A 13,709-nucleotide genomic window follows, 5' to 3' on the forward strand; every position below is an offset into this window, starting at 1 on the left:
ATTTGTGTCGCACACGACCCTTTTGTGGCGCAGCTGCACTCATGCGACACAAATTAGGGGGCATTCCAGAGCTCAGTCTGACCGTGCACCAGATTTAACATGCAAAGTCCGTCAGAAGTTGAATGCCCTATGTTAAAGGTGCACCCCGCATTATACAACGCGAACTGCATTTAGTGCAGTTTTCCCTGTTCTTAGTAAATGTGCGCCATTTTGTTCTTATTGAGAAAATATGCAGTGATTTGTAAAAGTGTAAGAGATTTTTAAGACAAACAAGCATTCAGTCAACAGGTATGTTATATATAGGGCAAACTTATATTTCAAATGTTTTGTATATCTTCATGCCAGCAGATTATTTTCTTTCAGAAAAAAAACAATGCTTAGGCCCACATTTAGCAAAAATAGTACAATAATGTTGTGTGGGACATATTCATTAAAAATGTGTAGCTCGGTCTTCATGAATCTGAATCTGAACCAGTACTCCCCTTTTAGTGCAGAATTTTGCAGAACAAAAACTTTATGTAACCCCTGCTAAGAGCACAACATGTGAACAGGACAATGTAATTGCTGGGCAGCAGGGGTTAAGACCAGCAGCTACCAGCACCTACTCCTCAGGAGTAGACTGGACTACATCTCCCAGCAATCCCTGCTGCTCTGGGCCACTGACACTGATAGGAGGAGTTGCTGGAGAAAGGGAAAAAACAAGGGATTGTGGGGAGGAGAAGGGAGAGAGACCTCATGTGCAGCAGAGAGGACTGACAGCACATGGCAAAGTGTAGAGAGTCCTGCACTGAGAGTGACACAGCAGAAGACTAGAGACAGCCCAGCAGCTCAGCCCCAGAGGAGAAGAGGACCTGCTGGAGAAGCTCCACCTCTGCACCACAGCCTGATCCCCACGAGGTCTCCACATCCACCACACAGGAGGTTCCTGCCTGCCCCTCCATTACCATCCAGGTGCCTGGTCCCAGCTACAAGCAGAAGCCTGGGTGCAGTTACTCAGAGTTGTGAGTAGACTTTATTGTTAGTAAGGAGTTTGCAGAAAAATAATTTCCAAGAGTACTGAAAGTATTAAGTGCACCAACGTTACAGAAAGCGCGCCATCGTCCGCGGCAACAGGCCCCCAACGATTGGACTGTGTAATATGCATAGCTGCAGCATAATAGTGTAATCCTGTGCAGGTAGAGAGAGTGTGTTGTCACCTGCTGAGTGTCTGATAGTGACACGTGTCATTTCTGTTGTGTTCTGATTTATCCCCTCTGTTGCTCACAGAGCTCATTAGTTAAAGGGACCCCTCTGCACCATTATCCCAATCAGGCCTGGGGAGTGCAGTTGCCCTTTATTGCCACTAGCAGTACATTTTAGTAGAAAATCTGCCTCTGTAAATATTTTATTCCTGTTTATGTTTTTCCCTGTTTGCATTCATTGCACTTGGCTCATCCCTAATTCCTTCCCTCACAATAAACCTGCCAAGTTGTTTTACCCTTACCTATTGTGAGTGTGTGTTAAGCTTAGGCAGGGGTTTCCCGAGTCAACCCCTGGCAGAAGAGGAAAGCCCTCCTGCTTACCTACAGAGCTTCAAGCAAGATTCGGGTGGAGGCACTGCGCCAAATTGAGTTTGAAGTCACCAGACACCCTTCCTGCAGAGGTAGGCCTGAAGGGGTGTTACATTTATAAATACTTGTGCAAGCAGTTTTCAGTGAAAAGATAGTGTAGACGCAGAAACAAAACTGGTGCAGGGGCATGAATTAATTTGTGGGCCATAGTCAAGTAAAGTAAGCCACGACAGAGAATGTTTTGGGGTCTGTCTGATCTGTTTTATATCTTACCCTGTTTCTGATCAATAAAAATATTGTGGAGATTTATTATACACTGGCGTAGAAGTATTGTGCAACCTGCAAATTTTCACTATTGAAAGTTTGTTCGCTGCAGGTGCAGGCGAGAGCCACGAATGCACCTCGACCTGTGGCTGTGCCCCCTTCACGCTCCTCTACGCCCCCCTTGGTGTGAAAGTGTGCAGGGGGAAATAATCTCAGCGTTTCCCAGTTTTCTGCCACAGAAACCCTAATAAATGCCCCCAAAAATCTTTATATCAGGGACTATACAGCAATCAAATAAAAGAACATTGCTGCATTTGCCTGCATTGGTATATCTTGTTAAAATGTAAAATTGTGGACTCTACACAATATAGTACAGGTGGTCCCCTACTTAAGAACACCTGACTTACATACGACCCCTAGTTACAAACAGACCTCTGGATTTTGGTAATTTAATGTACTTTATCCTTAGGCTACAATAAACAGCTGCAACAGTTATCAATGGTGCCTGTAATTAAGATTTATAGTTAATCCTGGTTCTTATGACAATCCAATATTTTTAAAATCCAATTGTCACAGAGACCAAAAAAATTTGGACTGGGGTTACAATAATAAAGTATACAGTTCGGACTTACATACAAACTCAACTTAAGAACAAACCTACAGACCCTATCTTGCATGTAACCCGGGGACTGCCTGTATTACAGATATTATTCTGGGTCATAACATAATGACATGGTACTCACAGATGAACACACACAGTACATTAAGCCAAAGTTATCAACCATAAGTGCACTGCTTTCCTTATACAGTATCTTAAAATATAACTAAACGTTCAACAAAATTTCATTAACCAATAGTGCACATTGATAATAGAAAACTTTGTAATGCAGTAAATTAGAGAAATATGTTCTTGCGTCCTTAGGACCGTGTGTCCTTGTGACCTTATAACCTGTCTAATGACTTAACTGTTAACATTCACTGGATAGTCTTATCTCCTCAGAGAGCTGAAATATCAAGGGAAATATTCTCTAGGTATTGAAAGAGTTAATCTTTATCCTGCTAATCTAATTGAAGTGGGTGTACCTCAGATAGCTTTCAGATACACTGTTCACTGCAGGACAAAGAAACAGAAAAAAAGCACAGAGAAGCTGCACTATTCATTTCTGAGATGAAAAAAATTATTCAGGGGTTTTGTTAAGCTTTAAGCATCTGCTGCATTGGTATACCAGTTTCAATCGTGAACCCTTAATCTGCTTTATCTACTTTATCTAGTAGGAATTTACCAGCAGTGACATAATAGTACTCCAGCACTAAAGCTGCTCCATCGCTGAAAAGAGTGACCCCATCTCTTCCCTGAAAGAAATAGGAGAAATTCCATATAGGCTGCGAGGGTGGGAGTCCAGGAAAAGAGATCTGTAGGAATATAAAACACAAACAGGAGTAAAAAAATATTAAAAAAGGAACATCAGGGTGCTCATGATTATTAACCTTGAAAAGTTCTAGTAGTAGTTACTAGGGCTACAGTTATTTCAGATTGAAAGGTAGTAACACAAATGTCTCATAATGTCATTATAGGATATATTTTAAAAATGATATCTACTTACCTGGGGCTGTCCCTGTGTCGCTCTTTTTGGTATCTGGAAGCAGGATGGGGAAGGCTCTGGGAAAGTAACCTTGACGTGTGTCACTCCTGACATACCGGGTGGTTTATTTGTCTGCCTGTGGAGCACATAGGTTGGGAGGTAAGAGCTCGCCTTATGGAGCCTTGTGGAACATACATTCATTTTTGGACACAATCAAAAAATTGTAATATAATAATTAAGAAATCCATAGGTTTCAATTAACAAAAAAAGTACTGGACTATAGTAACAGTTCTGCACCTTTATTAAAAAGTCTTTCCTGGGCTTCAACCTGCCATTTGAGTTGAGACATGATCTGCAGATTATATAGATTCATTCACAAGGGGGATTTTGTTATAGCCTATTGGTTCCATTTTCTACTGGCATATTTCTCTGGAATTCACAAAATATATAGGACAGGCAGTTCAAAATTTTCATTGAAAAGCCTGATGTGGATTTTGATTTGATGCATGTTTTACAGTGCATAATTCACACCAACATGCGTGTACATACCCCAATAAAAATAGCTGCCAATGTTAGCAAGAAATTATGCAGCCCTTTTACGTCAGGTCTGCACTATCCCCTCTATTGTGACACAAATTTCTGCACCGAAAGGGGCGCTCCGATTCTCAGTCAGGCCACATTTATCATGCACAGTCCGACAGAATTACGTCACATGGCCTATATTAAAGGTGCTCCAAAAAAGTTGTGCACTCTGTCAGGGCAGTGCAGGGAGCCAGATTCATGAAGAATGGGTGCCACAAATCCTGAATCTGGCGCAGTCTGCACACTACACAAACAATCTGCACATAGTACACTTTGCACTGTTTGTAGTAAATGCGCCCCTGTGTCTCTAGGCAAATGACAACAGCGTAGAAAAAATATGTAACAGGTAAAATGAAAATTAATTTGAATAATAATTTATTAAATCGTGTTCATCATTTATGAGTGCAGATCAAGTACTGACATGAATACAGGGCATTAATTACTTTTACATATGCACATTATATCTGCACATTTTCAGCATGGATGCAATAACTTTTTTCCCTCAATTTGCACTGCTAAAAGAAATGGTCTCTATTGTCAATCCTGCTTGCCTCCCTTTTCTACACATGCATCCTCAGCTCAGTTGTACTTGTGTCTCCCCTATGAAATGAGGGAATATTTGAGAATTTTTTTTATTTCTTCTGAATAAAATGTCGTGTCACTGTTACAGTATATATGTCGTGTAGTCCTTTTGACACACCTACCTGTTATCTTTATAGTTGGCGACAATCCTTGCTAGTGCCAAAAGAGCATAGGAAGAATCTTGAAGTGGAGCCTCTACACCAACAAGTAGAACCTGTATATAGAAGCCATGGTAACACTGAATCTGGATTGTCTAAAAAAGCTAACCTGTAGGACATCCATGTATAACTTACCTGTAAAGCACTGTAAGTGAATCCATTCAGTTGTACAATGGAGCTTGTTCTGCGCTCAATGGTAACATATAGGTTACATTCACCAAAAGCCTGGTCATGTGGCTGATATGTGAAGATAAAAGAATACACAACTTATAATAAAATTTAAGCAATTAAATACACATTGTAATTAATAAGGACATTATATAGTATTATATTCTATTTTCACCTACGCAGAGGTATGTCAGTAGCCTGTATAGTATACAAATATACTTTTCTGGACTGGTGATATAGCATTGGTGTATTTTGAGGGTTCAACTGATTTGGATGGTGTGTTTGGATAATCCCCATGGAAACCAGAGGTCTTGGGGTTTCTCGTATTTAAGAAAGCTGTGAGAGAGGGCCGTCTCATAAAAGAAGGTTGCATTTACTTCATCTATAAATTGAGATATGGTAGGGTGTCACAGGTGCTGGTGCGACCCATGGGTGCGCCTGCGACGGTCTCCTCACTTCAGCACACGCTTTCCCGAGTCCTAGGGTGCGCCGTCTGAAATTTAAAGGACCAGCACACCACTAATTGGCGCTGGCCACCTGACAACCTATAAATGCATAACCTTTTCCTGTGACCCCTGCCGGATCTTTGTGCTTCTTTGCCTAAGAGAGAGCTTTGTTCCATTCCATTTGTGTCGTCCGCGGTGGTCCAGAGGATCCACTAGCACTGATCATGACATAGAAATTATAGGTGCTTTCCAGGATCTGGCTAGAAGAATTTTAGCTATTGTTAAAAGTCTACATGTTAACTTATCCATGTGGGATGGAAGAGAGATCTAACAGTAACAAAGCTATTTTAAAGGAAACCTACCACTTGTAGTGGCAGGTTTCCGATGGCAATATCGGGCACCAGCTCAGGGTGAGCTGGTGCAGGAGCTTATTTTAGTTAGTGTTTTAAACCGCGGTATCGCGGTTTAAAACACTTTTTAAACGTTGTAGCCGGCGCAGGCAGGTACGCGCTCGGCGCTTACCGTGCACGCGGCTACATAGGAAGTGAATGAGAGCCGCGCGCATGGTAAGCGCCGAGCGCGTACCTGCCTGCGCCGGCTACAACGTTTAAAAAGTGTTTTAAACCGCGATACCGCGGTTTAAAACACTAACTAAAATAAGCTCCGGCACCAGCTCACCCTGAGCTGGTGCCCGATATTGCCATCGGAAACCTGCCACTACAAGTGGTAGGTTTCCTTTAACAGATTTTTTTATGATAACATGGGTAGTTTCTGAGATCAGGTTCTGTTGGACCAGTAATGTTTCAACAATGGACATCCCCCAAAAATGTGTATTAGAGTGCCTCTCTCCTCGCATCCTCACCAGCATTTACATGTAGTCTTTTCAAAGATATGACTGAAATGGTCAGGTGTGTAGTACCACTGCAAAAACAGCTTGTAAGTTAATTCAACTTGTGAACAGTCCTTTAGAGATTTATGAACAACTGCAAAAGAATTAGTCAATTGCTCTTGGGATATGAAACAACCAATTTCTTCTTCCCGTTTTTTAAGCAGGTATATTTTTTAATTAAAACACATTTCATTTTAAAAGTAGATTTTAGAAGGAAAGTATTATTGGATAAGAAATATAAGAGGCTGACCACAGTCACGGTGCCTGGATCTACGAGTCTGTCTGATATTGATGCCTGATATTCCTGATATTGATGCCTGAAATGCCTGATATGGATAGTATATTTCTTTTAAGGTGTTCATACAACGACAATAGATTGTTTAGCAGATGGCGTCTCAACCAACTCCCCCACTCATATTCATGTTTGATTTATCATGCTGGATTGTGATGGTAGATTTACTTTAGGTGCAGAAAACTCAATCTCACTGCCTCTATGCTAACATTTATTACTGATAACAGACACAATTCTGTTGCAACAGCAGGAAGCCAAGTGCACCAAGAAAAAAATAGGTGCAATTGTGTTCACATCCTGAAAACAGGCAAGAATAATCAATAGTAAGCAACACAAATAACTAACGTGTTGCACTGTGCACAATGCAAGAGCAAATAAAACAAGTGCGGACTACAATTTTCTATATACCTCCCCCTTTGCCTTTATAACTATAACACTTAAGCACTGGTTTATAAGGATTGAGACAGAAAAAATAATTTGAGAATAATTTGAGGTATTACATGACATAAAAGCTGGACCCCCCTGGGCTCATGAGGAAGCGTGTCGAAACAGTGCCAGTGCACAACTAAAGGGAGCTCGGAGCATGGAGTAGACTAGACTAGAGGTGTTTTATGGGAATGTGGTGGTGGGGGGGGACATGTACATTACACCTCAAAAAGTAGAGAGCAATCCATGCTGAAGGTAATTATGTAAAAAGCGTAAAATGTTAAATTTAAAAGTGGAATAGGGGGAATATGCAAGCACTTTGGTGATCTGGGACTTTATTCTCTGAAGTAATGTCTCCTTCATTTGTGGAAAATTGGAAACTGTGCTTAATAACCTCAATAACCATCACAGCACTTCAATCTACCACTTCACAAACACTGGGAAACTGCCACTACTACCACCAACATCTGGATGTGCCCCAGGTGCCTACCATGACCATGCATAGATGATATGGGTAGAAGGGCTCCAGTCGGTGTATAGGTATTCTGTATTCCAGTAGAAGGTCCTGGGTGAGGTTATCAGCCACAGTCAGGATAAGCTCTAAAAGGAAAAAAGAAATGTAAAAAAAAAATTTCTGTTATACTTAGGCACTTAGCCTCATTCATAGGCAAAAGAGAGGATAGTACACTGCGTCATTTAACAGTGGTACAGAGAAGTACATGGGGTTGTGCAAGTTTTTATGGGTTTTCAATGCATATCAATACATTTTTGGATATGTCGCTATTGAGTAAGGTTTATGACACTGGCATGGTTGTTCTTTTTCAATACTTGCACACTTACTACATGCACACTGACGTATGCTTGCGGCTGTATATACGCCCTACTCCCCCCCCAAAAAAAAAACTGTTGTGTGAATGTAGCCTTAATGTTTGTTATTCAGCAGGGGCAGGTGTGTGACAACTTCATCAGACAAAGCAAATGACTTCCAGGGTTCCTAATGACAATTCTTCTGCACCACAATGTACGTCCAGTGTGAATGACCTGATCTATGATGCAGCTTGAAGTCTTAGGCCTCCGTGAGGATGCTCTGTCACACTTGGGGAATGTGAATGAGAATGTATTCAGTATGAATAAGCACATAACCAGCACATGTATTTTACCAAATGACTGATTTGTATGGACCACCAACAAATTCTTTGGTTTCAATTAAGAAATGAAAAAAGTTAGATAACAATTACATTATATTCCACTGTATCTATTTCACCATTTAGATTATTATCCACCTGTCTTCTTCCAACTCTGCTCTGCTGCAAGCACATACTATATACTATTTGGTCTGGACATGCTGCACTATGCTATGCATCCTATGCCCCCTCTTCCATGAACAGAATGGCAGTGCTGCGGTAAAGACCGACAAATATGAAGAGAATTTGGAGAAAACTCATGTTTGCGGTGAAAAGTCTGACCAGTATTAAATGTATCATAGATTTTGCCTCTTGTTCACATTCATGTGTCTAATACTGTGCATTCTTACAAGACTAAAACAATGCTAGAAATATTGTGTGACAGAAAATCTGGATTTTTTAACGAATTAAGCCCTCTTTCACACAAACATTTTTCCGTTTGTAGCAAACAGCTTGTGGATTTCAATGGGCAATAAATCTGTCCATTTGAATGGATGAAGCCTGCTATATCTTTCCCAGTAAGTACGGCCATACAGCACACCTCCTTACGGAGCTCGCCCCTCCTCTCTCTAGACAGGCATATTTTTGTGTGAAAGAGGCACAAGTTTGTAAAACTTAAAGGGGTGTTTCCATTTCAGCAAATAAATGTTATTGTTTGTATTATAAAAAGTTCTGCAATTTTCCAGTATCCTCTCTGTATCAATTCCTCATGGTTTTCTAGATCTCTGCTTGCTGTCACTCTATACCAAGGTTCTATGTTTACTTCCAGTGGACAGGTCACTCAGCTCATTATAACAAACAGCTCTATGTGACACTAAGGAGCAATGCACCTGTGTAACCATGCTCAGATTTCTGTCCACTGGAAGTAAAAATGTAGGATGACAGCAAGCAGAGAACTAGAAAACTGAATTGATACAGAAAGTATATTAGGAAAATGTACAATTTTTCATCATGCAAACAATGGGGGTCATTTACTAAAGGCCCAATTCGCGTTTTCCTGACGCGTTACCCGAATATTGCCGATTTCCCCTGAATTGCCCCGGGATTTTGGCGCACGCGATCGGATTGTGGCACATGGGCGATGGCAGGCACGCAAAGGAAATCGGGGGGCGTGGCCGAACGAAAACCCGAACGAGATTACCCCTTTAAGCAATATTTAACGTGTTACTTTATCTTAATTGTGACTAAATTCATTTTTGTATGGGCAGTTTTACGTTGTTCTATATAAAAATGTCAAATTTATTAAGATTTTCTGTATTGGTGACAAGAAGTTTTGTTAAACATAGAGATGGGAGATACCCTGTATCGCTGTGTGTAGTATGTACCTTCTTCTTCAGCCTCCTCTTCATTCACTGTCATAGTCAGTGTTTCGCCCCAGACTGGGCTGGTGGTCGGAGCTCGTGCTGCATGAGAGATGCTTTGTGCTCCAGTTCCTCTCTTTTCATCAATGCTGCTCATTCTGTAAACAAGTCATATAACCAAAGACAATAAGAAAGCATCCCAGCCATTCACGTCACACCACAGGATCATTGTATTGGTCTGAAGAGCCAGAAAACTGGCGCACAAGCCGTGATAAATCCTCCCCAGGGAGTTCAACCCCAGTAAAATGGGTGCATGTCAAACTTAAATAGATATATATGAGATAAATAGGTACATAGATAACTAATGTAAATAGATTATATTTTATATAGATAGATAAATAGATTATAGTAATATGTATATATATATATATATATATATATATATATATATATATACATAGGATGTCTAGCTATCTATTTATCTATCCATAAACATGTTGCTTGTGTCAATACTGTCAGTCATAGTGACTGACAAATGGATGGGGGAGGAGACTGATGGTGGGTTTTAGTCATGTGACCTGTCAGCTCTGGAGCAAGGTGATGAAAAATTAATGCCAATTGAACCCCCTGAGAAGACAAGGAGGGGCAGCAATATCCCATTAGCAGTTCAACACAAAACAATTTTCAGACGGGATTATCCGCTCTTAAAGCAAAAGTGTCTTAGGCCTGGGGCCCTGAGTTCATTACTAGGCTTCTGAGAATAGAATAACAAGTCTGGCAGGTTTGGTTAAAATATGGATAATAAAAATGTGTGAAGAGGAATAAGAGCCGAGAGAGCAGTAAAATGGCAGCTATAGATCACTAGTGGTTAATATACAAGGCAGCTCCCATATAGATGTGTTGTGTATTCTCTCATGTTGCTGTGCAATGTTTTCTGAAAGCCTGACATGGACAGCTAGTGTTTATCATGAACACGGAGACAGACAGAATAATGAAGTCCCACGGCTCAGACTTCTTTTTCGTAAATCACACACAGAGAAGAATGCAGCATTACATGGTATATGTGACAGCGGGCAGGAATAAGACAACATCAACATGGTAATCTTATTATATTTATTATTTATGGTTTTTAAAATTATGTGAATGAGCTGGACGGACTCTGTGTTGCATTACCAAAGCCCCTCCATGCTGTAGCTTTACGGGCTGTTACAATGTACAAGGATCACTTCCCCCTCCAACTGTGTGCTGAAACTTCCTCTGCTATAGCAAGATTGCAGCAGGCAGATGGAGGGGGGAAGTGCTTAGGGAGCAGGGTGAAACGGAAACAGTGTAAGAGGCTGTGAAACTAGACCACGGAGAGGTTCTGATAACACCCCTTCTGGTTCATGAGCATAATGATAAAAGCTGATTTTAGAAGGGAGGAGGCCATCAACACAGTCACTGTGCCTATGAGTAAGTGCCCCTGGTTTATCATGCTTGATTTTGACAGTAGATTTCCTGTAACATTGTTCTCCCACTGGAAAGTAGCTTGTTCTGTGACAAGTGTCTATTTGACGTTCTGAGATCTGGAATCTTAAAGCATTTTGACTGATTTTGGCTAAATTGATTTCACTCTACATTCCCACTCTACACCTTCACGTAATAATACTTGAATAATTAAAGCTGCCTATGCCCTTTAAAACATACTTACAAGGAAATGAAGGGTGTTGGAACAGAACCAGCTGTATTTAAAGGGATTTGAGTAGCTGAATGGAGGGTGACAACAATTTTCTCTGTTCCTGGAGCAGGTAAGAGTTTGCTCTCAGAACCTACTACTGGGTCACTGTGAGCTGGGGCTTTCTCTGTTACCTGAAGATGACAAAAACCATTAGAATGTATAAAAAATTCATCACTCAAAGAAAACCTATTGAGGCAAATTTACAAGGGCTTTGCGTCAGTCTTCTGTTGGACTTTTCACATTCTTTAAGGTGTAAACTGCTTGCACTACAAATGTGTCGCACGCTACCGTTTTGTGGCGCAGTTGCACTAGTCGCCATACGACACAAATTAGGGGGCGTTCCGGTGCTCAGTTGGACCGTGTACGCCAGATTTAACATGCAAAGTTAAGTCAAAACTATTAGAGACAATAATAAATCTTATATTATACTTTATGAAAGAAAAAATCTTCTTTATATTTTATACAATGTATTTCTTTCCTGTTTTCTGTAATCAGCTCTGTAGTCTGTACACAGCAGATAGATAAGGACAGGATGCTAAAGTTTTACAGACCTTGTCTTTTGATATTTCTACTCTATAAGGTGATGCTTTTCCAATAACCGTGAAAAGTGAAGTCATTAGAAATGTTGACTTTAACTTCTCCTTATCTACCTGCTGTCTGTGTGAAGCAAAGTTTATTTTGCAATAGTTATGAATGTAGGAAGAAAGAGGAATTAAAAAGGGAGTACATCATTGAACCACTTTCTTCAAAAAAGTAATTTACAATTAGCACTTTATTATGTACTTAACATTTACAAAAAAAAATGCTTGAAAGTTTAGTTACACTTTAGGAATATAAGCATTGATTGTTTGTTCTCATAGCTCATCTCATAGCCCATCCTATATAAACTATGAAATTATCAAGAAGAAAACAGTAATAATAATCCTTTACAGAAGTTCACAACATCTTTTCTATTCTACTACATGTTTCTATCTTAATACATACAGATAGGAAATTATTATAGAACAGACTTAATCCAGCTTTGGTTCAATACTGTGTAATGGTATGAAATATTTGACTCTATAATCTGAAGCCCATGTTCAAAACACCTGATCATGCATCATTAAGGCAATAGATTGTGTAAGACATAATCCCTACATTTCTTGTTCCCTATTGCTTCATGTTCTTTTGTTATATTTCATTTACATTATAGGTGAGACTTGATGCTGTTTGTACCAACTAATCTCATGTCAATAATTATGTAACTGCAACTATGTATCTTACAGCAATAGCACTCAAGAGGGCCAACTAGGATATCTTTCCTTTGTTTTATATTTTTAGATATGTTTTAATTGATATACCACAATCAAAAAAGTGTATATGATTTACGTCTGTGTATCATTAAGGGACACAGTCTGTACCAGAACCTGCAACACATGAGGCTTGGGTAGGGCTTATCACTATCAGTTGTGTTGGATGAATAGTTTTATGCCTAATTATAGAGCACTGAATGAAAAACTGTTAGAAAATAAACATTACATAGTTTCCCATGTATAAACTTAACAAGACTACTAATAGAGTATTAAAATGTGCATTTTACAATTGTGCAAAATACTTGTATTCCCCATTTAATAGAAACTGTAGCTTCTCTTTTTACAACTTCATGCTTATAGTTCTTGTAATATTTCTTTGCTGTTGTAAATGTATAAATAAAAGGCAAATAGTTATCACCTTTTTATTGTCAAAGGGATGGATTACTACCTACCTTTTCAACACTGTTTGTACCATGCTATGATAAGCAGAAAAACACACTTAATTGGTTATACCCAGTTGTCAATATATCCATACAGAAGCTCAAGTAGCTTCTTTTTTGTCTTCTAATATCACATCATTCTTATCTGGGCAAAATTCTTGCATGTTAATCCTTTACCACAAACTATATGTTAGTGCTCAGATGCCTTATGTATGTTCTACCTAATCTTAAAGGAAACCTTATAAACCTTTAAACTTTATAGCCGGCGCAGGCAGGTACGCGCTCGGCGCTTACCATGCGCGCGGCTACATAGGAAGTGAAGGAGAGCCGCGCGCATGGTAAGCGCCGAGCGCGTACCTGCCTGCGCCGGCTATAAAGTTTAAAACACTAACAAAAATAAGCTCCGGCACCAGCTCGCCCTGAGCTGGTGCCCGGTATTTCCATCTGAAACCTGACACTTCAAGTGGTAGGTTTCCTTTAAAATAGATCTTAACATGTATCTTATATGTTATTATTTAATAGCTATGTTTAAACATATGCACCAAGATCATTCATTTTTAAATGATTAGAAATACTTAAATTCTATTAAAAAGATCTTCTCATGATTTCTATATGCATATTTATATTTGCATGGTATAAGGGTATGTTCACATACAATTCATTTTGGAAAACTCTGACATGGCAGAAGTATGGCTGTATGCAGTGCATGACCACCCACCATAGTTACAGCTCTGGTTACATGACACTGAAGCGCTGTAAGGAAGACTTGAGTTTTTCAACACTAAGGCTACATCCACACGAACATTACGGGGACATCCCCTATAGCTGGCAATAG

At 39.8% G+C, this 13,709-nt stretch overlaps 1 protein-coding gene across 4 annotated transcripts in view; it reads right to left on the reverse strand.

Annotated features, from left to right (window-relative positions):
- The window catches only part of CCDC33 (coiled-coil domain containing 33), an 86,656-nt gene that overhangs the window by 59,360 nt on the left and 13,587 nt on the right, over positions 1 to 13,709 (reverse strand). For all 4 annotated transcript variants that reach the window (XM_072147841.1, XM_072147842.1, XM_072147843.1 and 1 more), the window contains exons 4-10: positions 11,116 to 11,273; positions 9,450 to 9,583; positions 7,431 to 7,540; positions 4,855 to 4,956; positions 4,684 to 4,775; positions 3,419 to 3,533; positions 3,098 to 3,227 (exon numbers count right to left, since the gene is read on the reverse strand). In XM_072147841.1, coding sequence (XP_072003942.1) covers positions 3,098 to 3,227; positions 3,419 to 3,533; positions 4,684 to 4,775; positions 4,855 to 4,956; positions 7,431 to 7,540; positions 9,450 to 9,583; positions 11,116 to 11,273 — 841 coding nt within the window. The remainder of the gene's footprint in view (positions 1 to 3,097; positions 3,228 to 3,418; positions 3,534 to 4,683; positions 4,776 to 4,854; positions 4,957 to 7,430; positions 7,541 to 9,449; positions 9,584 to 11,115; positions 11,274 to 13,709) is intronic.

The sequence above is a fragment of the Engystomops pustulosus genome, chromosome 4 (assembly GCF_040894005.1).
Source record: "Engystomops pustulosus chromosome 4, aEngPut4.maternal, whole genome shotgun sequence".
NCBI classification, from domain to species: domain Eukaryota; kingdom Metazoa; phylum Chordata; class Amphibia; order Anura; family Leptodactylidae; genus Engystomops; species Engystomops pustulosus.